The 26,342-nt window shown below is 60.0% G+C and overlaps 2 protein-coding genes across 6 annotated transcripts; one reads left to right on the forward strand and one right to left on the reverse strand.

The window, feature by feature from the left end:
• ERCC2 (ERCC excision repair 2, TFIIH core complex helicase subunit) lies at positions 1-17,903 on the forward strand. Of its 4 annotated transcripts, none has more exons than XM_023244940.2 (23): positions 1-136; positions 456-555; positions 1,887-1,964; positions 2,049-2,111; positions 2,283-2,396; positions 5,497-5,613; positions 5,707-5,823; positions 6,044-6,167; positions 6,250-6,346; positions 6,533-6,666; positions 6,747-6,915; positions 8,601-8,719; positions 10,994-11,063; positions 11,147-11,216; positions 11,310-11,411; positions 12,952-13,015; positions 13,642-13,763; positions 14,883-14,975; positions 15,076-15,148; positions 15,387-15,457; positions 15,573-15,716; positions 15,847-15,990; positions 16,332-17,903. In XM_023244940.2, exons 1-23 carry the CDS (start codon positions 132-134, stop codon positions 16,422-16,424), a joined length of 2,283 nt encoding a protein of 760 aa, XP_023100708.1. In that variant the 5' UTR covers positions 1-131; the 3' UTR covers positions 16,425-17,903. The 4 variants fall into 4 exon arrangements, 3 of the variants coding, with proteins under 3 accessions (XP_023100708.1, XP_023100709.1, XP_023100710.1); XM_023244941.2 differs by lacking the exon at positions 1-136 and adding an exon at positions 224-360; XR_006590314.1 differs by lacking the exons at positions 1-136; positions 15,847-15,990; positions 16,332-17,903 and having other exon boundaries at positions 13,599-13,763; positions 15,573-15,645.
• Positions 16,520-24,718, reverse strand: KLC3 (kinesin light chain 3). Of its 2 annotated transcripts, none has more exons than XM_023244943.2 (13): positions 24,591-24,718; positions 21,030-21,295; positions 20,307-20,537; positions 19,933-20,002; positions 19,333-19,552; positions 18,902-18,989; positions 18,727-18,828; positions 18,116-18,289; positions 17,501-17,591; positions 17,385-17,425; positions 17,195-17,301; positions 16,942-17,005; positions 16,520-16,757 (listed from the first exon to the last, which is right to left on the reverse strand). In XM_023244943.2, exons 2-13 carry the CDS (start codon positions 21,285-21,287, stop codon positions 16,686-16,688), a joined length of 1,518 nt encoding a protein of 505 aa, XP_023100711.2. In that variant the 5' UTR covers positions 21,288-21,295; positions 24,591-24,718; the 3' UTR covers positions 16,520-16,685. The 2 variants fall into 2 exon arrangements, with proteins under 2 accessions (XP_023100711.2, XP_044901870.1); XM_045045935.1 differs by lacking the exon at positions 24,591-24,718 and adding an exon at positions 24,192-24,208.
• Between the last annotated feature and the right edge of the window lie 1,624 nt (positions 24,719-26,342).

Genomic DNA, 26,342 nt, shown 5'->3' on the forward strand with positions numbered 1-26,342 from the left:
GTGACGGGCGGCCTCAGCCAATGGCGTCGTGAGAAAGGTGGAGCGACACCTCGTGGACTCCCCACGGATCCCGGTCTCTGAATATTTATGAGGGAGGCGGGCCAACGCCGCTTCTCGCCGAGGCCGGCGCCATGAAGTGAGAGCGGGGTCGGGGTTCGCTGCTCGCCGGGGTCTAAAAGATGGGGGGGACCAGTGGGTGCGCCCGGGGCCCGGGCGGGGTGCGGGGGTGCGGGAGGAGTGGGGTGAAGTTAGCCGCGGGGCCCCACGGGGCGGTAACGAGGACGGTCAGCGAGGAGATGCCGAAGGGACCCGCGGGTCCTGGGGAAGCGGGGGATGCTCGGGGGGACCGGCTCCCGGCAGGTAACTCCTCTCGGCCGGACGACAGGGGAGTGCGGGGGCTGGAGAGGGGCCCAGGGGGCGGGGGACTGACCCTGCCCCCCACCCCCCGCCGCCAGGCTCAACGTGGACGGGCTGCTCGTCTACTTCCCCTACGACTACATCTACCCGGAGCAGTTCTCTTACATGCTGGAGCTCAAACGCACACTGGACGCCAAGGTGGGGGGGCCCGGCCCTCGGCTTCCCACCTGACAAGTGGGACGGCCACGCGTGCCTCTAAGACTGAACTTTCTGGACGTCTAGGTTTTAGGAATCTGAGGTCCTTGGGAGGCCAGCGCTCCCCAAACTCCTGGCATCTAAAATAATAGTTCACAAAAGCAGCACCTAACATTTATCAGAGGCTGCGCTGCTTTAGAGCCGGCTCTCGGGTGGGAAGCCTGGACCCACAGCCGTGTGCAGTTGGGTGAATCACTTAATCTCCCTGTTGCACGCTTTTCACGTGTGAGAAACGGGCTTCGTTAAGACTGCCTACCCTCAGAGGTTAGTGTGCAGGTTGTTAGGAGTTAATTCGGTAAGTAAGGCAGCAGTTCTTAACTGGGGATGATTTTGACCCCCCGAGGCAGTGTCCGGAGACATTCCTGGTTGTCCTACTAGTGGAGGGGGGCGGGTGCTACCGGCATCTAGCAGGTAGAGGCCATGGACTCTGCTAAACATCCTGTAGTGGGTAGGACAGGCCCCCTCACCCCACAGCCAAGTAGTATCTGATCCCCAAATGTCCAGAGAGCCTAGGTTGAGAGATTCTGATGGAAGACCCTTAGAAGCAGTGCCAAGGGCTCCTGGGTGGCTCAATTGGTTGAACTTTCCACTTTGGCTCAGGTCGTGATCTCCGGACTCCTGATTTCTAGCCTCACATCTGCTCGCTGCTGTCAGCATGGAGCCTGCTTTGGATCCTCTGTCCCCCTTTCTCTCTGCCCCTTTCCCCCTTTGTGCGAGCACCCGCGCGCTCGTTCTCTGCCTCTCTCTCAAAAATAAATAAACGTTAAAAAAAAAAATAGTGTCAGGCACAGAGTAAGTGCTGTAAAAGGGTTTGCTAAATTAAAAGAAAAGGCAGGTCACTACCTGTCAGTTACCATGCTAAACGTATAACCCTCACTTCATAGTCCTCACAGTAATTCTGTAAGGAAGTGCTTAGTAGGCCCATTTTATTTATTTACTTATTTTTAAAAAATTTATTTGCTTTTTAAAGTAATCTCTATACCCAGTGTGGGGCTCCAACTCACAACCCCGAGATCAAGAGTCTCATGCTTTTCCGACTGAGCCAGCCAGGCGCCCCTGGCCTGTTTTAGAGATGAGAATACCAAAGTCAGATGGGTGAAGGCACTTGCTATGACCACTCAACAACAAAGAGGTGGCCAAAGTGGGGTTCAAATCCACTGTCCCTGGGGCCTAGACTTTTAACTGCTGTTGTCCCTCTTATTTCAAGATGGTGGCATTCTGGGGGCAGTCCCCAGAGTTTGTGTCCCTGAAGTTCTGTCTGTCTCCACATGCAGGGTCATGGAGTCCTGGAGATGCCCTCAGGCACTGGGAAGACCGTGTCCCTGTTGGCCCTGATCATGGCATACCAGAGGGTAGGTCACCTACCCCCCTGGGCCCGTGGAGGGGGAGGCAGAGGGAAGGGATCCAGCAGGGGCTGAGCCCGTTGTCATCGGCAGGCATATCCACTGGAGGTGACTAAACTCATCTACTGCTCGAGGACTGTGCCTGAGATTGAGAAGGTGAGCCAGGGCCAATCCCCGGCCAAGGCCAAGTTCCATAGGATTTGTTGGTCCCTCTGGTGGTTGCTCCTGTAGCTGGGGGGTGTCGCCTTTGAGAGGCTGGGGGAGGGGCGGGGCCAGGCTGGGCAGGGACTTGTGCTGGAGTCCTCCCTCCCTCCTTCACGGGAACAGGTGATCGAAGAGCTTCGAAAGTTGCTCCATTTCTATGAGAAGCAGGAGGGTGAGAAGCTGCCGTTTTTGGGGCTGGCTCTGAGCTCCCGGAAGAACCTGTGCATTCATCCCGAGGTGAGTGCCCTTTCCTCTCCTTTCCCCACGCCTCAGGGTTAGACCGCCATCCAACCAGGAACCCTAGATCCCTAGACCATACCTCTCAGGGTGATAGGCAGGGACCACACGCAGAATTCCCTCCTCACTCGTCAAATTCTGAGTCCTCATTCGCGGCCCAAACGCACATCCTCCCTAGCCTGAGAGAGGTTAAAAAAGGCACTTCCTGGAATCCAGCAGGCCTGGTTTCCTGGCTCTGAAACTTAATAGTCCTGTATTCTCGGGTAGGTGGTTTCTATAGTCAGACTTCAGTCTCCCTTTCTGTAAAGTGGGGGTAATTAGTTACCTGCTTCATATAGCTGTTGATAAGATTGGGCAAGGGGGCAGGGGGGTGGGTGAAATGGGCGAAGGGGGTCAGAACGTACAAACTTCCAGTTATAAAACACATAGGTCACGGGGTTGTAACGTATAGCATATGTTTGAAGGTTGATGAGAGAGTAGATCTTAAAAATTCTCATCGTAAGAAAAAATTGTGGGGTGCCTGGCTGGCTCGCTCAGTGGAGCATGCAACTCTTGATCGGGGTCGTAAGTTTCAAGCCCCGCATTGGGCATAGAGCTTCCTTTAAAAAAAAAAAAAGAAAAAAGAAAAGGAAAAGAATTGTAACTATGTGGTGACAGATATTAGCTGACTTGTGGTGGTGGTCATTTTGCAGTATATACAGGCATCGAGTCCTTACATTGTACAGCCTGAAATGTAGTGTTGTACGTCCATTATATCTCAATAATTAAAAAAAAAAAAAGATTAAGGGGTGCCTGGGTGGTTCAGTCGGTTAAACTCAGGTCACGATCTCACAGTTCGTGGGTTCGAGCCCCGCGTCGGGCTCTGTGCTGACAGCTCAGAGCCTGGAGCCTGCGTCAGATTCTGTGTCTTCCCTCTCTGCCCCTCCCCTGCTGGCACTGTGTCTCTGAAAAATGAATAAATGTTATACATAAATAAGTAACTGACCAACCGAGGTAATGTACGTATAGCCCTTAGCATGTGCAAAAATCTAAAACATGATAAGTGACCATGCTATTTATATAATAATCTGTGACACGTAGAATATTACTTATTGTTAAGTTACGCTACAAAACCATCGGGGCTCACGGCCAAGCAGTGTTCTAAGCACTTTACGTGTGGTAAACGCGTGGAATATATATCATGACGTTATTATTTAAAAAAATTTTTTTAATGTTTATTTATTTTTGAGATAGAGACAGAGCATGAATGGGGGAGGGTCAGAGAGAGAGGGAGACACAGAATCCGAAGTAGGCTCCAGGCTCTGAGCTGTCAGCACAGAGCCCGACGCGGGGCTCGAACTCACGGACCTCGAGATCGTGACCTGAGCCGAAGTCGGACGCTTAGCCGACTGAGCCACCCAGGCGCCCCTCGTGACATTGTTTATGAGAACACGAGACATGATAGATGAGGTGGGTGATCATTAGAAGTAGCTCCAGCCTTGGGGTGCCTGGGTGGCTCAGTCGGCTAAGCGTCCGACTTCAGCTCAGGTCATGATCTCGCAGTTCATGGGTTCAAGCCCCGCGTCGGGGCTCGGTGCTGACAGCTCAGAGCCTGGAGCCTGCTTCGGATTCTGTGTCTCCCTCTCTCTGACCCTCCCCTGTTCATGCTGTATCTCTCTCTGTCTCAAAAATAAAAAAATAAAAACGTTAAAAAAAATTTTTTTTAATAAAAAAAAAAAAAAGAAAGTAGCTCCAGCCTTGACAACTGATGAAATGGGAAGGGTGGGGGGAGGGTCAGCAGCCTCAGACGCTTCCCTTTGGTGAAGGAACAGGTTTTGTTGTGGGAAAACACAGCCCGGGGGGGCTGTGCTGGTGCCACCCGCAGAGGCTCAGAGGCTAGGCAAGGCCAGTTCTCAAGGCCGTCCGAACTCCTCTGATTCTTAGATTTGCTAAGGTTCTGGTTATTTTAGTATTTGTAAAGATAAAGCCGTTATCCTTAACCCACGCGCTAAAGATTCTTCAAAGCTTGATTTTTTTTTAAAAAATTGAGGTGTCATTGACATGCAATGTTAGTTTCAGGTGGGCAGCGTAAAGATTTGGTACTTGTATAGTGTGCAAAATGATCGCCATGGTTAAGTCTAGTTATATGTATCACTTTATATAATTCCAAAAAATGTTTTTTGTCTCGTAATGAGAACTTTTCAGATCTCCCTTAGAACTTGCAATAATGCAGTACGGTATTATGAACTATAGTCTCCGTGCTGTGTGTTACATCCCTAGAACTCAATTATTTCAAAACTGGAAGTTTGCTGTTTTTCATCCCCTTCACCCGTTTCTCACTCCCCTCCCCTGGCAACCACCAATCTGTTCTTTTTTTTTTCTTATAAAGATTTTTTTTTAAGTTTATTTATTTTGAGAGAGAGTGCATACAAGTGTGTGAATGGGGGAGGGGCAGAGAGAGAGAGGGAGAGAGAATCCCAAGCAGGCTCTGAGCTCTGCCAGCACAGAGCCCAACGTGGGGCTCCCATCTCACGAATCGCGAGATCATGACCTGAGCCAAGATCAAGAGCCGGACGCTTGCCCAACTGAGCCATCCAGGTGCCCCTAAAGATTTTATTTTATCACTGTTATCGTATTTAAGTTTATTGGTGAGAGAAAGAGAGAGAGTGCACACGAATGTACAAGTGGGGGTGGGGCAGAGAGAGAGGGAAAGAGAATCCCAGGCAGACTCCACACTGACAGAGCAGAGCCCAGTGTGGGGCTTGAACTCGTGAACTGTGAGATCATGACCTTAGCTGAAGTTGGGATGCTTAACCGACTTAGCCACCCCGGTGCCCCAAGATTTTATGTTTTAAGTAATTTCTATACCCAGCATTGGGCTCGAGCTCACAATCCCAAGATCAGTGTAGGAGTCTAGCAGTTGCTCTCCTCTGATACCTCCTCGGTTAAGTTCGCAAGCGTCTTAACTGTTTAATAACGAAACAAGTTGAGGTTCAAGTTTCCCCACAATTCCCGATTCTCACCCCAGACAGCCCCCCATCCCACCTAGCTGGTAGGTGTAGAGCCCCAGGGTCGAGGAATGCTTGAGCTTCTCGGTGCTAAGATGCCCCCCGGCCGCCAGGTGATGCCCCTGCGCTTTGGGAAAGACGTCGACGGGAAATGCCACAGCCTCACGGCCTCCTACGTGCGCGCACAGTACCAGCAGGACCCCAGCCTGCCCCACTGCCGCTTCTATGAGGTGCCTGCCGAATGGGCTGAGGGAGGGAGGGCAGGAGTTGGTAAGCCGGCTGCGACAGCCGACCTCCTTGACCCCCGCTCCCCCCCCCCCCAGGAGTTTGACGTCCATGGGCGCCAGGTGCCCCTCCCTGCTGGCATCTACAACCTGGATGACCTGAAGGCCCTGGGGCGGCGCCAGGGCTGGTGCCCCTACTTCCTTGCCCGCTATTCGGTGAGAAGGCTGGGGGGCTGGGCAGAGGGGCGGGGGTGTGCGTTACGGCCTGCCTGCCTGTTTGTCGGTCTGTCTATCCATCAGCTCGTGTTTGTACCTTGCCCAGGTCTGGCCTGGCAAGACCTGGCCTTGCGTCTACGAGCCCGTGAGGGAGGCGGGTGCCGGGTGGGGGAGGGGCGGGGGGCAGGGCCGGGGTAACCATGCCCTCCTTGGCCCCTAGATCTTGCACGCCAACGTGGTGGTTTACAGCTACCACTACCTCTTGGACCCCAAGATCGCGGAGCTGGTCTCCAAGGAGCTGGCCCGGAAAGCTGTCGTGGTCTTCGACGAGGCCCACAACATCGGTGAGGCGGGAGGCAGAGGAGGGAGAGACTCAGCCCCTCCGGCCGCCCGCCTGAGCCCGGCTCTCCCCCGTCTCCTCTCTAGACAACGTCTGCATCGACTCCATGAGCGTCAACATCACCCGCCGGACCCTCGACCGGTGCCAGGGCAACCTGGAGACCTTGCAGAAGACGGTGCTCAGGTGGGGCCTCGGGTGGCTGCCGGACCTGAACGCCCACCCTGCGCCCTGCCGTCTGGTTCCCAGCTTCTCCCGGGCCCCGCTTTCTGCCCGATTTACTCGTGGGGACACCGGGCCTATCCAGTGCCCCACCCCACCCCGCAGACGTCCCCGACTCTTCCCACACCCGATCCCCCCTCCCCCGCCCAGGATCAAGGAGACCGATGAGCAGCGTCTGCGGGAGGAGTACCGCCGCCTGGTGGAGGGGCTGCGCGAGGCTAGTGCGGCCCGGGAGACCGACGCCCACCTGGCCAACCCCGTGCTTCCCGACGAGGTGCTCCAGGGTGAGCTGCCGCTCCCTGCTGCCACCTGCCCCCGGTCCCGCTCTCCCCCCGTGGTGGCGGCTGATTGCGTCTCCCCGCAGAGGCGGTTCCCGGCTCCATCCGCACGGCCGAGCACTTCCTGGGCTTCCTCCGGCGGCTGCTGGAGTACGTCAAGTGGCGGCTGCGGGTACAGCACGTGGTGCAGGAGAGCCCCCCCGCCTTCCTGAGCGGCCTGGCCCAGCGTGTGTGCATCCAGCGCAAGCCCCTCAGGTACGGCCCCCCACGGCTGGGGGCGTCCGGTCCCCGCGGGGGTTCGGGGCCTCCCTGAGCCCCGTCCTCTGTGCCCGGGGCTGCCGCGTGGCCGGTGTCAGGAGTGAGTGACGGGCGCAGAGCGAGCGTGTGCACTGACTCGGCAGACAGGGCAGATTTCCGGGGAGGTTGGAGCTGGCTCCGTGTCCCTGTGTGTGTTGGGTGGGAAACCGGCAGGCAACGCGTGGCTTAACCAGAGAGCTTGATGGAGGCGTGACTGACAGAGGCGGGCAGGACAGGAGGTCCGATGGGTCCTGGACCCTCGTCCGGCTCAGGTATTTCCGCCTGAGGCCACGGTGGCAGGGGAGGGATGGCCCCGGAGGGGGCTCCTGACAAGCTCCAGCAGGGTGGGAGCTGGGGGGAAATGCTGTAGGTCCCCTAGACCGCTGTCGCCTCCTACCAGTGCTTCTCTTTGTCCCCAGGAAGCCTGTCGGCAGGGACCCCCCCCCCCCCAAGCCGGGCAGTCTGGCAAGGATGATCCCTAGCACGGAACAAGCGGAGGGTGGACCTGGGAGAGGGGTGGGGCCTCCTGTACTTTCCTTGGGCTGTTTTGCATAAGTCATTGGTCTTCTCTGAACCTCAGTTTCCTCTTTTGTTCCAATGGGTAGGAGGGCCGTCACGTTCACTCCCGGGTTTCTGGGGTGGTGAAATGAGAAAGTACTGACAGAAGTAACTTACTTGCCCTGTCTTGAGCACTGGTGATGAGCTAAGCACTTCACGCTCTGCATCTTGTGGGAGCTCAGGAGGGCGCTCCTGTGCCGCAGAGGAGGACGGTGTGGCCTAGAGAGGGGAAGCCACTGCCCGGGGTCACCCGGCACTTTGTGGGCCAGTTGTGCGAAGCCAGGTCCTTAGGGCTCCAGAGCCACTCACTGCCCTGCCTCTGAGGGGCTGGGGCGGCCCTCGGGGTGGCTCTGTCTGTCCCCAGACCAGGATGACCAGGGTGAGCATGGCTGGGATGGGGGAGCGCAAAGGGGGCGCCTGATCCAGCCAGGGTGGGGACGTACAGATGACAGACTTGAAGCGGTGGCATTCGGAGGCAGGTTCTAAAGCTCTGAGCATCCACCGAGCTCTGAAACCAGGCGTTCTCGCTCCATGACCTGCCCTTGAGGGGCGACAGCCTCAAGCCTGACCATCGGTCAGGTGACTGGGTGGCCTTGTGTGTGAGGGCTGGTGACACGGCGTATGTGAGATTGTCCTCTGTGAGTATGCGGGGCTCCGATGCTTGGATGTGCCACCACGGTGGCCAGGTGTGACCGACACGGTGTGACAGGTCGTGGGTGTGAGTGCGTGCAGCCGTGCGGGATTCGGGCTGTGACTGGGATTCTGGGTGTGCTCGTGGGTCTCCTCTTTTGACCAAGAGCCTGCACGGGGTGGTGCGGCCGTGTGTGACGTATGATCGCGGGACTCTGGACGTATGACGTGTGACTTCTCTGCGTGCGTTGTCCTACAGCTGTGGCTCTGCGTGATGGGCAGTTGTACGGTGTGGGGACGCGGGGGTGACTGAAACAGCCCCGGTCTCAGCCCTCACGGAGCACCCGGTCACCCGGGGAGACCGATGTGTGACCGAGTGCTGGCGAGGGCGGAGGAGGTCGCTGGTCCTGTTGGCTCTCTGCCGCCACCCTGACCCCGTCCGGCCTTCGCACCAGATTCTGTGCCGAACGCCTCCGCTCCCTGCTGCACACCCTGGAGATCGCCGACCTCGCTGACTTCTCTCCCCTCACCCTCCTCGCTAACTTCGCCACCCTCGTCAGCACCTACGCCAAGGGTAAGCTCGTCTTCTCCTACCTCTGCCAGGCCCCCCGGCAGCTGGAATCGGGAGCCCGGCAGAGTCCAGAGAGTTGTCAGTGAGACTTAGACTTTCAGGACCTTGTAGGGCTGGGCTCGGGAGTTTGGGCTTTATTTCAAGCGCAGTGAGGACCCACAGATAGTTCTTGGGTTAGCGCAAGCCTCGTGCTCAGATTTGTATTTTCTAGCTTCAAAGTGGAGTAGGATGGGGGACGAGGCCAGAGAAACTCTGTGGGTCCCTCACGCTGTTGGGTGTGGTAAGGAGTGGGCCTTTCTACTGCCGGGAAGTAGGGAGCCGTGGCAGGTTCTGAGCAAGGGAGGGGTAGGGGCCTGGGGAAGGATGGGAGGACGGGAGGGGCTGGAGAGAGATGTGGGACCTGGTGTCTGGGGTGGGGGGGCAGGGAGGCAGGGGGGGTGGGGAGCCAGGAGCTGAGTGCACGGCCCAGGTTTCCAGCTTGCCAGGGAGGGGGGATGTGTTCCCGTTCCCGAGGCTTTACTGATCAGCACGTGTTAAGCTGGCCAAGGGCTCAGTCTGATCCCCAGGGATTACTGCTCTGTCCCGGAAACCAGGTCAGACTTCCCGACACCCTGCAGCAGGATGGAGAGTCTGTCCCCCCCACCCCGGCGCACATCAGTAGCAAGTCCCACTACAAGCTTCCTTCTGTATCCCTCTCTCCTGCCCCAGCCCACCTTCTTCCGGGGCTGGCTTTCTCGTCTCTTCCCGTCCACTAGCGCCTCCCGTTCTTTGACCTGGAACATCTTGCCCGATACTCCTCAGCCCCTAGCTACCTCCTACTCATCCTTCAGTTTAGCTGGTTAAAGATGGCCCCTGTTCGAGGAAGCCCTTCCTGACCCCAGGCTGCGCCAGGCTCCCCTCCTCTTGGCTCCCCCGTCCCAACCCTGTCTGGTCACCTGGTCACTCACTGGGGAGAGGACTGTGTCCCCATCATTAGACTGCGAGCCCTGAGAGGGCAGGGCCAGAGCTGTCTTGGTTCCCACTGTGTCCCCAGTACAGAGCTGGGCGTAGAGAACTTGATTTTTTTTTTTTTTTTTTTAAACTAGGTGAAATTGAGTATGTGAGTTCATTCATTCACCTATTTTTTTTTTTTTTTGATGTTTGTCTTAGTGTGTGTGCAGGCACACACAAGAGAGAAGGAGGGAAAGAGAGAGCAAGAATCCCAAGCAGGCTCTGCACTGCCGGTGCAAAGCCCTACACGGGGCACAAACCCCCAAACTGTGAGATCATGACCTGAACCGAAACCAAGGGTCAGTGGCTCAACCAACTGAGACACCCAGACGACCCCATTCACCTGTTTTTTTTTTTTTTTTTCAACAAACAGGCCAGGCCCTGCACTGGGGAAGTGACAGGAATCAAGAGGGACCTGATTTCTGATCTCCTGGAACTTATATTGTAGAAAGGAAGACAGGTAGCAAAGACTCAGATAAGAAAGAAAATTCTAAAAAGGGATCGTTTTCTAAAAAGGGAGAAACAAAAACATTGCCGTGTTGGAGCATGCCTGCGGTGGCTGGGGTGGCCAGGGGAGGCCTGAGGCGTGGACACTTAAGCGGAGTCCCAAATGACCAAATGGAACCAGCTGCCTTGGGAATCTTTTCGGACTGTGGGTCCAGCAAGTGCAAAGGCCCTGGGGTGGAGTGAGCCCGGTGGGTTTTGAAAGTTAGGAGGCCTGTGAGTGAGGAAATGGAGTCAGCGTGGCAGGGTCCTGGATGATTTTGCACCTTGAGAGGGGTGTGGGGAGCTATACCGGGCTTCTGAGCAGGGCAGGGATATGACCTGACTTAGGATTTCACAGGGTCTCTCTGGCTGCTGGGAAGGGAGCGGGGGTGGGAGCTGGAAGCCCAGTGAGGTGGTGACTGCAGTGGTCCGGGCCAGAGGTGATGGTCTTGGGAAGGGGGTTGGAGGAGTGGTCAGGTTGCAGATGGGCTTTGGAGGCAGAGCTGACCAGCCTGATGGGTTGGATAGATCTAGGGGAAAGGCTCCAGGCTTTGGCTGGAGTGGCGGGGTGGGTTCTCATGGCTCTAGGAGAGTCAGGAGTAAACCTTTGGTGCTCTCTGTTCGTGATGCTGAGTGGGTGTCGGCTCTGGGAGAAGCGGACAGGTTGGGGCGTATGTTGGACTCTGGATGCCTGGGTCTAAAGCTGGGGCCAAGGGTTGGTGGTCCCGGTCACTAATGGAGGAGGGTGTGGCCGGGTGGGCGTGGCTCTGACTGGTGACCTGGAATCTCCCTGGCTCGAAGGTTTCACCATCATCATCGAGCCCTTTGATGACAGGACCCCCACCATTGCCAACCCCATCCTGCACTTCAGGTGAGACCCCACCCCAGCGGGGGGTGTGAACGGACCACAGGGGCCCCAGCGTGGCCCTCGACACCCTCTTCTGCTTCCTGCAGCTGCATGGACGCTTCCCTGGCCATCAAACCCGTGTTCGAGCGCTTCCAGTCTGTCATCATCACATCTGGGGTGAGGACCCTTTTCTGCCCCCAGTCCCCAGCCCCCCACTGTGGGGTTCCTGGCCCAGTCCTGCTGAGGTCCCGCCTGCTGTCTCTGCTACAGACGCTGTCCCCACTGGACATCTACCCCAAGATTCTGGACTTCCATCCTGTCACCATGGCAACCTTCACCATGACGCTGGCCCGGGTGTGCCTCTGCCCGATGGTGCGTGGGAGAGGGTGGGTGCTGGGGCAGGGGAGATGGGAATGGGGGCCGCCTTTCCTCCCTCTGTGCTGTTGCTCAGGCAGGAGAGTTTTACAGCTGAGGGCACAGACTGGATTCAGAGACAGACCTGGGGTTGATGTTACTTCTCCCGGTAGGGAGGACTTTCCAAGCCTCAGTTTCTAATCTGTAAGATGGGAATGCATCCTCTCTGACGTCCCAGGCTGCTTGAGGGGGTAGTGAGATAAGGGGCATAAAACGCTTCTGCAGCCCAGGGCCTGCCAGTAGGCACTCAGTCAACATCTCGGTTAACGTGGCTTTGCCTGGTTCGTCATCGGGCTGTAACGTTGGCGAGTGACCTTTCTGCTTTGCCTCAGTTTCCTTTGTAAACAGGTATCAAAACATGGGCCCTCCGTCCTTTATCTGAATCCCTTGGGCCAGACGTATTTTATTTTTTTAAAGCTTATTTTGTGAGAGAGAGCGTGCGAGCGGGGCGGGGGGGGGGCGGCAGAGAGGGGGAGAGAGAGAATCTCAAGCAGGCTCTGCACTGCCAGCACAGAGCCCAGCGTGGGGCTTGAACTCCCGAACCGTGAGATCATGACCTGAGCTGAGATCAAGAGTCAGACGCTTAACCAACTGAGCCACCCAGGTGCCCTGGCCAGGTGTATGTTAGAATTGAGACTTTTCCTGGGGCACCTGGGTGGCTCAGTTGGTTGACTTCGGCTCAGGTCATGATCTCACTGCTTGTGAGTTCGAGCCCCGCGTCGGGCTCTGTGCCGACAGCTCAGAGCCTGGAGCCTGCTTCGGAGTCTGTGTCTCCGGCTTTCTACCCCTCCCCCGCTACCGCGCGCTCGCTCGCTCTCAAAAATAAACGTTAAAAAAAAAAATTGAGAATTGAGACTTTTCCAGACTTTAAAAACAAAGCACGTGCCGTGTGGTGTGTCAACATGGCCAGCGGGGTCTGGGCAGCTCCCTCCAGGGCAAGTCGTGTTTTAGCAGGAAGAGGTTTTAAGACGTCAAAGGGAGGCAAGCCGGGACTCTGAACAGACTCCGGTCGGAGCAGATTCTGCTGTCGTACGTGTTTGTGCCAAATTCAAATAGCTGGAGTTTCTGGAGTTTTTTGGCTCTTGGAATTGCCCTTGGGGGTCGTGGACCGGTGGTGACCGCGTACTGCGTTGCGGTTTTGTGGAGGTGCCCCGGGAGGGACGCGCCAGGGGCTGGTGGCTGTCGAGGTCGGGGTGACACGTTCTCCTGGAGCCGCCTGACCTCGAGGCTGGGGCCGGTGGAATACACTTGCTGGTTAGCGACACGGACAGACGGGTTCAGTCCTGCCTCTGCCGTTCTTTGCCGTGTGACCTTGGGCAGGCAACTCACCTTCTCAGAGCCTTAGGTCATTCATCTGTGCTGGGCAGATAACAGTGTAGTTGAGGGTTCGTTCAGTGACATTGCGTCTATAAAAAGCTGAGCACAGGACTAGCTGGCAGCTAACGCATTAGAGTGGTGACTGCCGGTTGCTTACCGTGATGGCTCTCGCTCTCTCCAGATCATCGGTCGGGGCAATGACCAGGTGGCCATCAGCTCCAAATTTGAGACCCGGGAAGATATTGGTATGCTGCTCGCGGGGCTGGGTGCATGGGTTGCGAGAGGGGAGGTGTGTCAATGGGCTGAGTCATGCCGCAGTAACAAATAGCCCCGAATCAGAGTGGCTTAACACGGAGGGTGCTTCTTGCTTCTTGCTCGTGGTGTGTGCCATTGTGGGTTGGGCGGGGGGGCCTCCCCAGGTGTCCCCTCCCTCTGGGCACCTTCACTGTTGGACACATCGTGGCGGTGGGGAGATGTGACGGGAGGGATCCTGGTGATCGTGCTGTGCCTCCTAAAGGCGTTCGGCCCCCAGAAGTGACTCCCAGCCACTCATTTCATTGGTCAAGACGAGTCACGTGGCCACACCTAACCTGAGGGTTCCGCCCACGGGGCTGGAAAGAGAAGTGGAGTGTGTGTGAACAGCCCTGCAGCTGGCCTCAGTGGGGTTTCTGGGGACCCCGAGTTGAAGATAGGGCACTAGAGGGGCGCCTGAGTAGCTCATTCTCAGCTCAGGTCTTGAGCTCAGGGTCGTGAGTTCAAGTGGAGCCTACTTTAAAAAAAAAACCCAAAAAGCCAAAACCAGGGCATTAGATAGAAGCGCTCTGACAGGGAGTGGGGAGGAGGACCGAGGACGCCCTCCGACCCCTCCCAGCGGTGATCCGGAACTACGGGAACCTCCTGCTGGAGATGTCCGCCGTGGTCCCCGACGGCATCGTGGCCTTCTTCACCAGTTACCAGTACATGGAGAGCACCGTGGCCTCCTGGTACGAGCAGGTACGCCCAGCCGCCCCCTCCCCGGAAGTCCCCTCTCCCCTCAGCGTGTTGGTTTCCTTTGTCTTGCGTTCTGAGTGGCGCCGGGCACCACAGGTGACGGGACAGCATGTGGAACACAGCGAACAGTTCGAAGAATACACAGTGTGTACCCTTGCACGTGCCTCTCCCCCCTCCCCCCCCCAGGTTAAAAACTCGAGCCCCTGCTAGGCAGTGTGTGGGTGAGGTCATGGGCCTTCTGGAAAAGGGGCTCAGCACAGCTGGGCACCGGGTGGCTGCTGTGACCTCTCTCCTAGTGCACCATGGCCCAGCTCTCGGGGGGGGGGGGGGGAAGCGGGCACTTCCTGAGGGCGAGATGAGAGAACGTGGCTGATCCAAGCACCCAGGAACAGAGCAGGGGGGTGGGGGGGGGCCTCATCCTCTCGGCCAAGACCTTCGTCTTGTCCTCACGTGGGCGCTTCCCACGTGGTGGGGAAGGTGGCTTCCGGCCACCTGAATCCACATCCTGAGTGGTGTCCTCTTTAAGAAGACTTCGCCTGGCCCAGGGTCACGAAGGTGGTCTCGTGTGTGTCTTCTAGAAGCCTTGTAGTTCTGGCTTTCACATCTGGGTCTGTGAGTTACCTCAGATTCGTCCTTGTGTAGGGGGTAAGGTCAGGGCCCAGGTTCTTTTTTCTCCGTGTGGAGAACTGGAAAGCACTCTCCCCACTGGAGACGGACACAGGTACGGATGACCTGTGTGGGGGTGCGTTTCTGGACCCTCTGGTCTGTCCCCGTGTCCGTCCTTGATCTCACCCAGTTAAACGCAGTGTCACAGGAAATCCTTGGGCAGCCTCTGTTTGGCTCTGCCTGACCTACATCAGCCTCTCTACTAACCACCAGCCGGGGTCGGAGTGTCCCAATGGGCCACCTCGGGCCATATGGCTGCCCCACTTGTCCGAAGGATGGCGTGCGGGGGTTGCCCCCCACCCGCCGCAGATCACAGAGCTTCCCACAGGAAGGCTGAAGGAAGGTGCAAGGCTGGCGCACAGGAGCTGGGGCAGAGCTGGGTTTAGCCAGGATGCCTGTGCCCTTAGTCCACTTCCGGCCCACCCGCAGCCCGACCCGCCTGGTGTCCTTCCCTAGGGCATTCTCGAAAACATCCAGAGGAACAAGCTGCTCTTCATCGAGACACAAGACGGGGCCGAGACCAGTGTCGCCCTGGAGAAGTACCAGGAGGTGGGTAGGGGCGTGGGGGATGCCAGGAGACTGCGTGCAGAGGGCCTGAAGGAGGCGGCTCCGAGGGCACGCAGCTCCTGTCTCGGCCTCCCCTCCCCAGGCCTGCGAGAACGGCCGCGGAGCCATCCTGCTGTCAGTGGCCCGAGGCAAAGTGTCCGAGGGAATTGACTTCGGTGAGTGGACTAGCTCTCCCCCCGCCCCCGTGTCTGCGTGGAGCTCTGGCCCCCCGGCGACAGCACCCTCCCCCCTCGCCTGGGCACACACCGGGATCTCCCCTTCCTGAGTCCCGAGTACCCGGTGGGGCCCTCGGAGCGTAGCCGCACTCTTCCCATTGAGACAGCACAACCTCCTGGCCCCTGCGAGGTCAGGCCACCCCGGTAACCCCGTGCCCCTCCTGTGCTCGCCCCCCAGTGCACCACTACGGGAGGGCCGTCATCATGTTTGGTGTTCCCTACGTCTACACCCAGAGCCGCATTCTCAAGGTGAGCAGCCTCCGGGGGCGCTAGGATGTTAGGGCCCCTCGGGCCATCCCCTGGAATGGGGGCCGGGGGGGGGGAGGGGGCCGGAGGGACCGCTCTGCCACCTTCTCACCGGCAGGCGCGGCTGGAGTACCTGCGGGACCAGTTCCAGATCCGAGAGAACGACTTTCTCACCTTCGATGCCATGCGCCACGCAGCCCAGTGTGTGGGTCGGGCCATCAGGGGCAAGACGGACTATGGCCTCATGGTCTTTGCCGATAAGGTGGGGGTCCGGGGGCCTCTGGCTGCCAGGGTGCTCCCCCCTTTTCCAGAGGGTGAGGGAGGCCTGGGCTCCCCGCCACACCCCCAGGGTCCTGATGTCTATCCTCTCTCCCTTGCCTGCCTGTCGAAAGCGGTTCGCCCGGGCAGACAAGCGCGGGAAGCTTCCCCGCTGGATCCAGGAGCACCTCACTGACGCCAACCTCAACCTGACGGTGGATGAGGGGGTCCAGGTCGCCAAGTACTTCCTGAGGCAGATGGCTCAGCCCTTCCACCGGGTGAGCTGGACGTGGCTAAGCCCCTCGTCCAGGAAGGTCCCTTGACTTTCTCAACCCTAGCCTGCCCCCCACAGAGAGGCCTTTGGAATGGGGGCCCCGTGGGGCGTCTGTAGTGATCGGGCAGGGGTGTGGGAGTCCGGCCGGCTCCCCTCTCCCTCCCTCAGGCCTGTTCCGGCCTGCCAGGGATGGTATGTTCCCCATCGGACGGGTGTTTCTAAAGCCCCAGTAGGCCCGATGCAGGCCACTTCCTGTCACTACTGGTGTTCAAGTCTTGGATCCCTGAGTCCCGTGGGGAAGCGCTACACCGCCTGCCCCTGACCTGATCGCTCCGTCCCCTCCAGGAGGACCAGCTGGGCCTGTCCCTGCTCAGCCTGGAGCAGCTGGAATCGGAGGAGACGCTGCGGAGGATAGAGCAGATTGCTCAGCAGCTGTAGCTCAGGGCGGGGACTCCAGAGTCCTACCTGGCCCTGGGTCCCATCAGCCCGGAAGTCGCCCCGGGTCCTTGCACGAAGCCGCAGGCAGACGTTCCTGGCTTCCGAATCTACAGCCTTTAATCGCAGGAGGAGAGCGGGGCACAGTGAAGCCCGATACCCCGGGGGCCCCCCCAGGGGAGAGGTCATCCGGGAGCTGAAAGGCCAACCTCCACCCCTTCCCCACTCTTCCTGAGAAGCTGGAGCCGTGTGGTCCTGTCAACTTCAGCGGGGGCCCAGGTCCTGGGTGCTGGCGCTGAGGGTCCGAGCAGCCTCGCTCAGGTGCTGGTTGGTGAACTGCGGACAGGCACGTGGGCAGGACGAGGCCGGGCTCCAGTCGCCGTGAGGGCCGCCCCCCAGCGTGCTCACTAGCTGGTCCATCCCTGTCTCTGTCCCCCCTCTAGCCTGACCGGACCCAGCCTTGCCTCTGGGTCTCCCAGCGTGGCCCCTACTCCATCCTTGACCCGAGTGCCCCCCTCACCTGGGTCCCTGCAGCCTTTGGACCATCCACGTTCAGCATATTGAGCGACATGGCTCTCTTCATTCTGTAAGAAGAGGGGGAGTCGCGGAGGGTCCGGCTCCTGCTCTGGGGAAGACTGGCCCAGCACCTGATCTGACTGTTTGGGTCCCAGAGCAGATGGGAACCATAGACGGTTCTCGAGCAGGACAGGGGGTGGGGTGGGTTGCAGAGGCTGCAGCCGTTGGGCTCTGTGCCGACCCCGTGGACCACTCACCCTGCTGCCCCAGCCACCCCCTCGCCTCGGAGGCGGGAGACCAGCTTCTCGCTTCCACGCCGGAGGGACTCGCGGAACTTGGAGAATGAGCTGCTCCGACGCAGGGGCTGGGGAGGACACCGGGGAAGGGGTCAGTCCCCGCTTCTCAGCCAGGCCCCACCCCTGTGACGGAAGCGAAGCCCATCCTCACCTGCTGTTCTGCGTCCCCAGCCGTGCCTGTCGGGGGGGCTCCTAAGAACAGATGGGGGACAGTGCAGTGGGGACACTGAGAAGTCACCTGGGGGGGGGGCAGGGGAGGGGGCTCACCCAGAGGGGCAGGCAGGTCTTCCCGGCTGAGGATCTCTTTGTACAGCTCTTCTGCCTGCTGGTACTTGTTCTGTTTCAGGTAGGCCGAGGCCTGCGGGGAGGGGAGGGCCTGGGTGATCTTGGCTCCGATCTACCTCCCTGGGCCCGGTGTTACAGGAGGAGCCAGACGCGTCCGCCCCCAACCTCCCACCTAGTGACCAAGGGCAGGTGACTGGTTCCTGCTCTGCCTTGGGCTAGTGACACCACCTCTTTGTGCCTCAATTTCCTCGTTTGCAAAATGGGACGGTAACAGCACCTCCCTCCTAGGGCCCTTTAAGAAGTGGAGGGTACCGGGAAGGTACTAAAAAAGGGGGGGGGGGTGGCTAGAGCTCAATAAATAGGACACTGACATCTTGGCCCCAGCGATGCGCGTGGTTTCCTGATGTTTCCATGTCCTTCCTGTGCTGAGCGATCTCGAGCTGAGGCCAGGTCGGAGAGGACCCCTCCTCCAGGGGCTCAGCAGAGGAGGGGGGATCCTGGCCTCCAGCCTGTCCCACCCTTGAGCCAATGGGGTTCCCTCCTGAGGGACCCTGGCAGTCCGCCCCAGGTTGTACCTGTGCTCCGCAATGCCCTCACCAGGTTGTTCTTGGTCTTGGCCACGTTCGGGTCGTGGGGCCCCCCCAGGGCCTCGTAAATGCTCAGGGCTCGGGCGTAGTGCTGTTCCACCTCCTCGAACTTGCCCTGGTTCTGGCAGAGCAGGGCCAGGTTGTTGAGCTGCTTGGCCACGTCCGGGTGGTCGGCGCCCAGGACCTAGGGGTCAGTGGGATTGGTGGGCCACGTGATGCCAGCAGCCGTGATGGGGGCCAGGAGTTAAGGTTTATAAGATCAATGGGGAGAGTTGTGGGAGGGTAGAAGTCACACAAATGCCATTTTTCAGGTCACAAAGTCACGGGGGCGGGGGCGGGGGTGCCCGATGGGGTTGGAAGGTCAGGACCGGGTTGGAGGGCACATGAGGGGATTTCTAAGGAGGATCAGAGTCAGGAGTCAAGATCAGGTGGAGCTCACCGAAGGTCAAGGGTAGTGAGTCACGCGATGGGGTAATTCAGGCTCAGACTGGGTGCTCGTGATATCAGATGGCAAGGACATCATGGGATCAGGGTTCCGACGCAAGAGCCACTGATTTGAGCGCATCAGGATCGAGTGGGGAGGGGCAGGGGACTGTGCTGGGCAGGGGGTGGTGGCAATACCTTCTCGCGGATCTCCAGGGCACGCTGGCACAGCGGCTCGGCCTCCCGGTAACGCCCGCGCTTCCCATAGAGCACAGCCAGGTTGTTGAGGGTGGCGGCCACCTGCGGAGCGGGGGAGGCAGGTCAGGGGTGGGAGGCACGGCCCCGCAGCCCTCACTCCTCGTCCCTTCCTCACCGCGGGGTGCTCGGGGCCCAGCGTCTGCTCCCGGATCTGCAGGGCATCGTGGAGAAGGTCTGTGGCCTCTTTGTACTTGTTCTGGTCCCTGTGGGGTGGCCCAGGGACGGAGCGGGGAGGTCAGCTGTGCTGGGTAGTACTTGGCTGAACCAAGCGGGGTGGCACTACCCTTCTGAGGTCCCTTCTGGGTCTCCGCACCTCCCAAGTCTAGCACAGGGTCCCTTTACCCACAGATTGCCTCCAACCCTCCAACCACCCCAACGTCTCTTCCCTGTCTGTTGGGGTCTGTTACCCACATTCTCGGATTCCTCTTTGCCTGGGTTACAGTGGCTTCCCCAGATCCCTCTCGACGCCCCCACCCACCAGTCCAGGTGTCCCATGCTGGCTCCCCTGCCCCCAGCAACGGGTCCACGGCCGACGGCGGCCCTCACCGGTACACCAGCGCCAGGATGTTGAGCATGGTGGCCACGTCAGGGTGGCAGTGGCCTGAGCTCCGCTCGAGGTCCTCTAAGGCCTGGCGGCACAGTGGCACGGCGACCTCGTAGCGGCCCTGCCCTGCGTACTGGATCACGAGGTTGTGCAGGGTCCGAAGGCGGGCGGGGATCTCATAGCCCCCCTGCTGAGCGGCTGCGGCCCCCACTGCCTCGGGACCTGCAGGTGGGAGGCATCGAGTCACTGCAGGTCTCCTACCCCTCCTACCCCATGAAAGGGAACACACGCACCCCCAGAACTATAGCTGCCTCGCAGCCCTACTGGCCGCTGGGCTGACGTCTGAGATCGGGATCGCAGGCGTCTAACTGGTCCAAGGGCTGTGAACATGGGGTCTACCCGGGATGGGGGGGAAGGCAAGGGTGGAGGGCTGGCTTCACGGCTACCAGCCCCCCCTGCCAGCTGCCACCCGCCCTGGCCCAGCCACTTACTCCCGATACCCGGCCCCGATGCCCACATCCCTGCCCGGAGACCTTGGGGGCTCACGGCCCCTCCTCCTCCGAGGCTGAGTGCCCCACCATCGCGTGCTCCCCCACACCCACCTTTCCTCTCTTCCTCCTCACTGGGGAACAGGGAGGCCAGGCTGTCCCGGCGAGGCGGGGATTCAGGCCGCTGCAGAAGACAGGAAAGCAGGGAGTCATGAGGGCTGGGAAGTCTGTTTTAGAGACCGGGGTCCTGGATCTCAGGGTTTGAGGGAGGTAGCGTTCAGGAGCCTCGGGAAGTTTCCGGAGGGCTCGGGGAGGATCTGGAGAGGGGTGTGGAAGCTGCGGGGGTCTGTGGAAATTCAAGGGGGTTCTTTGAAGGGTCTACAGCACTGGGGGCTCCGTGGAGAGTGCAGGTCTGGGGGGTACCTAGGAGGGCCAGTGGGGGGGGGGGCAGCGCATCGTGGCCCTGGTCCCCGCTGGCCCTGCAGCACCTGGTTCTCCGCGGGCGGGTCATACTGCCTCAGCTGCCCTAGGAACTCGAGGTGGCTCTTCTCCTCCTCCAGCTGGGCCACGGCCTCCTCGCTGGCCCTCAGCCGTCGCTGCGTCTCCTCCAGCTCCTCCCGCAGCCACGAGTTCTCCTGGGCCAGCCGCCGGGCCTGCGCTCGCAGCCGCTGCTTCTCGGCCTCCAGGGAGCCCACGTGCGCGGACAGGGCCAGCAGCACCTGTAGGGGGTTGGGGAGCAGGGGCCGGTCCCCACCCTGCCCGACAGCCCCTGGTCCACCCCGGGGGGCCTCCGATCGCGCCGGCGCACCCCCATTCCACCCAGGATCCCCCGGGTTCTACAGAGGCCCTTCCGTGTGACCCCCAAGGATACGCAGAGGCTCCCAGGGGCGTACCCACATCCTGCCCAGGGACCCTTCTGATTTTACCTAGGCACACAAATCATGCGCAGGGACACTTCACATTCTGCCCAGGTAACCCCCAAAGTCTCCCTAGGACAAGTTCTCCAGACGGGCACGATCTGGTTCAGGGGCCCCTGTCCCACACAAGGACCCGGTAATGCTGCCCAGGGACCCCTAAGCCTAACCCAGCCTAGGCCTTCCCTGCTCCAGGCTTCCCTCCCCCACCCCACACACCTGCCCCCTTCATCCCTGGGCCTGCTCCCAGCTCCGAGCCTCCCCGGCACCACCGCGGGATCGCCGGTCCCCTCGTACCTGGGCCTCACCCAGTCCCAGCTCGATGGCCTCCAGCGCGTGGCTCACCACCTGCTGCTTTCCTTCCAGCAGCTCCAAGCCCGCCACCAGGCCCTGCCCTGCCAGGGCCTCCGCCAGGTGCCTGGCCAGGCCACGGTGCTCGGCCCGCAGGGCCTCCAGCCCCTGGACCACCTGCCGCGTCTGGCGCACCAGCTCCTCGGGGCTCAGGCGCTCCGGGCCCAGCGCCGCGCTTCCGGGGGCCGCCACCTGCAAGGACATCGCCGCTCCTGGGGGCGGCAGGGATTGGGGGATCGTTGTTGCCGGAGCCAGGCAAGCCAGCCCGCCAGCCGCGGCGTCATTCCAGCCAGCCGGACCCTTCCCGACTCTCTCCCCAGCCAGCCAGCCCTCTGCCTCCGTGCCCTCCCCACGCCAGCCGGCTCCCTGTCCCACACCCATTCCAGCAACTGGAAACGTTCTAGTCTAGCTTTGCCTGTCCTCAGCCCAGGGCCCTGCCCTGAGGGCAACTCCAAACCCCGTGTGCAACTAACCAAAAGAGGGCAAACGGTGGTCTTGTGGCCTCTCCCCTGCCCTGAGCTCACCTGGCCAGCCCCCTCCACCCCAAGGGCCCCAGGTACCCTGGCCCAGCACTCCGGGCTATGTGACCTGGGACTGGAGGCGCCCTCCTCGGCTGGGCGTGTGGGGCGGGGCGTGTGGAGGCAGCAGCCTCTCCGTGAGCTCATTCTTAGGGTGTTTTTGTTGGGAACCAGTCAGACCACTGGGGGTGGGGTGGGGCCCGGAGGAGAGGGCCAAGGGGCTGGGGCACCAGAAGCAGAGGAGCCCTCTGGAATTGGGGGGTCAGGAAAGGGGGGGGCCCATGTGTCAGCTCCCGGGGCCTGAGATGCCGACAGATCCCAAGGGAACAGGGGCTCCGCCCTCCACGGCAGACGGGCTCCGCCAGCCCAAGGCATGTTGGTACACACGTGTGGCAGGCACGGCCCATGGATGTCACATTGGCCATGTGACAGCTCAGAGTCCGAGGCCTAGAGGGTGACGCGTGGGGGTCTCACGTGTGGCGCTTCAGGTGGTTGTATGTGGGTGACAAAGTCAGTGACACAGCTGGTGGGGCCTCTGGAGCCCTCATACACACACACAAGCGCACAAACGCACTCCCATCCCAGAAATAGACCCCAAGACACGCACAACCTCCCTTCTTAATTACACAGGGCGGCACACGCATTCTCCTCTCGGAAACAGAATACACGCTCTTTTTTCAAATACAGCACAACACGTACCTAGTTTCTCAGAAACACACGCACACACACACTCCCTTCTTAAAAACATAACGTGGGGTGCCTGGGTGGTTCAGTCGGTTGAGCGTCCGACTTCGGCTCAGGCCGTGATCTTATGGTTCGTGAGTTCGAGCCCCCACACTGACAGTGGGGAGCCTGCTGGGGTTTCTAACTGCCCTGACCTAGTCATGCTCTCTCAAAATAAATACATTAAAAAAAAAAAAAAAACCACAAAAACCTAATGCAACATACTAACTCGGGCACACACACATACACTCTTTCAGAAATAACACATGTACGCTTTCCTCGTGGAACTCCAACCCAGCACAAGAGTATATTTTCCTCTCAGAAGTAAAAGCCAACAGGGGCGCCCGGGGGGCTCAGTTGGTTAAACGCCCGACTTGGCTCAGGTCATGACCTCGCGGTCCGTGAGTTCGAGCCCTGCGTCGGGCTCTGTGCTGACGGCTCAGAGCCTGGAGCCTGCTTCCGATTCTGTGTCTCCCTCTCTCTCTACCCCTCCTCTGCTTGTGTTCTCTCTCTCTCTCTCTCTCTCTCTCTCTCTCTCTCTCTCTCTCAAAAATAAACAAACAATAATAAAACGAAATAAAAGCCAACACACACAGAAACTCTGTGCCCCCTCACTAGTGAAAATACCATCAAATCCCAAATTACATTCAGCCTCTTCTCGTGCACCTTTACCCATGACATCTCTCTCCCACGCTCATATGGTCCTGCAAGGAGCTAACTCTCCATTATATGCCCATCGTCTCCTCCAGGGGTACGAGTGCGCGTGCGGGCGCGCACACACAAAATCCGGATTCACTGTGCACCTTCCTCCTTCCTCCAGCACCCCCCACCCCCTGCCGGGCCAGCCAGGGATTCACACACCCACGCAGCACACACACGGACACACGGACACACAGAGCTTCAAGCGTGGACGTGCAAACGACCCCTGAACTCAGACTCCCTTGTGCCGTCACAAGCAGGCGCCCACTGTGGGCACAGACAGCGGCGGAGACCCGCAGAGGCGGTTCCGCGGCTTGGACACACACCCTCTCACGCACACGTCACTTAAGCGGCCGGTCCGTCGGAAGCAGCCGCGCGGTTTGGGCACCTACACACGTGCTCCCAAACCTGTGCACTAAGACACACAGTCAGGGGGTCGCGGAATCATGGATTTTATACACCGTCGGCTCTCACTCGCCAGCCATCGCTACGGATACGCGTGTCTCTCGCTATACGTACATACGTGCGCGCAGGCCACGCCATACTGAGCGTCACGCCTCCCACACGAGCCCCGTAAGACAAAGTCACCGTCCCCCAAGTTCACGGAGAGGCAGCCTGACGACCCCAACCACCGTCCCCACCATTTTGCCCGCGTGGACCTCCGCCGAGCCGAACGCTCTTGCTGGCGCCACCCACCAGCTTGACCACAGCCACACGCCACGTGGCCCGCCGCCTCGACGCACACCGGTTCCCGCACTCGGTACCCGCCCCCCCCAAACAACAAACTCCCTTTCGCACGCTCAGCCCCGTGCGCACACGCTCACGGCCGACGGGGAGAATCACACAGCCACCCTGCACGTCCGCGTGGGTCCCCCAGCACCCACCCCTCCTCCACCCCGCCCGCACCCTCACACCTAATCCTATAAACAGTGCAACTGCCTCCCACACCCGCAGCGCCCCCCGCCCCCCCGTATGAGACACACCGTCCGAGGTGTCGCCCACGTTCCCATCTCTCGGAAGCCGTTCCCCGTCATCCACCCGGTCCCTCCGCGCCCCTCCCAGGGCGACCCCGCCCGTCCGTCGCCCTTTCTCACCCACACCCACGGCCTGACACCACCGCGCCCACACCGGAGCTTCGCACACCGTCTCTCCACACACACACACACACCTGCATCAGGCGGCCCCATCATGGCCAGCCCCCCAAACCGCACACCTTACCCCTGGCCGTCTGGCCCTTCCGACCCCGCGCACCCGGGCTTACCCCCGGCGCCCGGGCGTCACAAGGGCCACCCCCCCCCCCCACCGCCCTTCCCCAGGCCCCGCCCCGTCTTCGCTCCTGTTTACCTGCGCACGGGGGAGGGGGCGAGGCCCCAGCTGGGCCTCCAGACCCGGGGAGCTGGGGGGGGGGAGCCCCAGGGCGGGGCAAGGGGGGTCCAGGTGCCCCAAGGCCCGTCCCCGTCCCCAGGCCGGCGGGCCCAAGGGTGCGCCGGGCCCCGGCCCTCACCCTCCGTCCCCGCCCCCATCCTCGAAGGCCCCGGGACCCCCCGCCCGGCACCTCGGCGCCCACCTGAGTGCGGACGGCTCCGGGACCCGCTCCGCCGCTACGCGTCCGGCCGCGTCCGGCACGCCGCGCTCGCCCCGCCGCTCCCGGCGGCGCCCCGGGTCTCCGGCCGCGGGCGGCTCCTCCGAGGGGCGGGGCGGCCTGGAGCCCCGCCCCCGCAGGTGAGGCCGGCCCCGCCCCCCGCCCGGCTCCACCGGAGCCCCTGCGGTCCGGGCCCTGCGGGAGCAGCACCACCGCGCAGGCCGAACCCGCAGGCCGCGGGGCCCGTCGAATCTGAGGATGTTTCCGGCGCGCTGGAGTCCGGCCAGCCGCTGGGTCTCAGAGAAGCTGGAATGTTGGAAACTTTGGATCCCAGACCGATGGCTTTCTTGCAGGGCCGGCCGCTCTCGGCCCCCTCTGCCCCCGGATCCCATCCGTCCGTCTGGTAGCTTCTCAAAGGCCGCTTCGTCCCAGAAGCCTTCCCCGACTGCCTCTTCTAAATGACACTGTCCCACCAAAACACTCCCGCACTCCCCGGCTTGATCTGGTTCGCAAAACTTCTCAGGGCCTAAAATGATTTTAGGTAACGTTATGTCCTATTGCCGTGTCTCATCACATGGTTGGCGAGGTGATGTAATGGCTAAAGCTCGGGTTCTGTGTTCAAAGTTGACTTCGGCACCTACTGGCTGCGAAGCCCTTGGGCAAGTAACTTAAACTCTGTGTGTGTGTCCAACGTGCTGAGTCTGTAAAATGGGGCTAGTCAAAGGCTGCGAGGGTTGAATGAGGTCATATATAGATGGGACTCTATTGTCAGCATCGGATCTTCAACACTAGAGCAGATCCTGGTGCCAAGTATGTGCTCAATAAGCAATTTGCCGAGCAGTTGACTGAGTGAAGTCAGGTCTTAGAAACGTAAATCGGCCACAGCTGGGCGCACAGGATTTTCACATCGTGGAATTCGGTTCCACTGGAGGCTTTTCCGTACTCCTGCCGTACCCCAGTCCCTGCACTACAGGATGCTTCCAGCAGAGAGCGCTGCGGGCCCGTGATCCAGGCCCCAGACCACAGCGCAGATCCGCACCTTCCCTCCGAGCCTCAGCCAACCTGCCTTCTGCTCCCTTGTTCTCTGAGCCCCAGTGCAGATGTTCCCTCCTCCCGGAAGCCCTCTGGGGACCCCAAGGCCGGGGTCTGGATCCGGTAGCCTTCTGGGCTCCCACATCTCAGTCGTGCCCGTTCTGGGTCATCACTGTCTTGAAGACAGGTCTATCCCCAATATTCGAATGTAGTCCCAAGAGGGGACTGCTGGGCCAAGGCGTCTCAGTCACCATTGTGTCCCCAGTGCCACCCAGCACAGGCTGAACACAGAGAAGTCGCTTGGGCGAATAACTGTTGGTTGAATAATGGAAAATACACCTCAAATTCACGCTCTGACTTCTCCAGGTATTTCTAAGGAACACCCCCTTCCCCTCACCGGGTTGGCCTCAGGGGACTGGACATCACGCTCTGGATCTGCCACATGCTTACGGAGAGGCAGTGCAGGACCTGCACATCATTTGCTGGCTGTGTGACCCCCGAGCCAGGAACTGACGTCTCTGGGCCTAAGGTTCCTGGTCTGCAGAAGAGGACTCGCAGGAAACCTACTTTTCGAGGTTGTTGTGGGATTAGTGAGTAATCCCTGTAAAAGGCTTAGTACAGGGTAGCACGTGGTAAACACAGTGTGTGTGTGTGTGTGTGTGTGTGTGTGTGTGTGTGTGTGTGTGTGTGTCTGCGCTGGGGGGT

The sequence above is a fragment of the Felis catus genome, chromosome E2 (assembly GCF_018350175.1).
Source record: "Felis catus isolate Fca126 chromosome E2, F.catus_Fca126_mat1.0, whole genome shotgun sequence".
Classification (NCBI taxonomy): domain Eukaryota; kingdom Metazoa; phylum Chordata; class Mammalia; order Carnivora; family Felidae; genus Felis; species Felis catus.

Excerpts from the sequence above, each read along its gene's own strand:
- ERCC2 (XM_023244940.2), top strand. Across the intron at positions 1,965-2,048 it reads TGATCATGGCATACCAGAGG|GCATATCCACTGGAGGTGAC; the intron begins GTAGGTCACCTA and ends TGTCATCGGCAG. Across the intron at positions 6,168-6,249 it reads CGACGAGGCCCACAACATCG|ACAACGTCTGCATCGACTCC; the intron begins GTGAGGCGGGAG and ends TCTCCTCTCTAG.
- KLC3 (XM_023244943.2), bottom strand. The coding sequence starts at position 21,287 with ATGTCCTTGCAGGTGGCGGCCCCCGGAAGCGCGGCGCTGGGCCCGGAG. Across the intron at positions 20,003-20,306 it reads ACCCGCCCGCGGAGAACCAG|CGGCCTGAATCCCCGCCTCG; the intron begins GTGCTGCAGGGC and ends TGTCTTCTGCAG. Across the intron at positions 17,426-17,500 it reads AGACCTGCCTGCCCCTCTGG|GAGCCCCCCCGACAGGCACG; the intron begins GTGAGCCCCCTC and ends ATCTGTTCTTAG.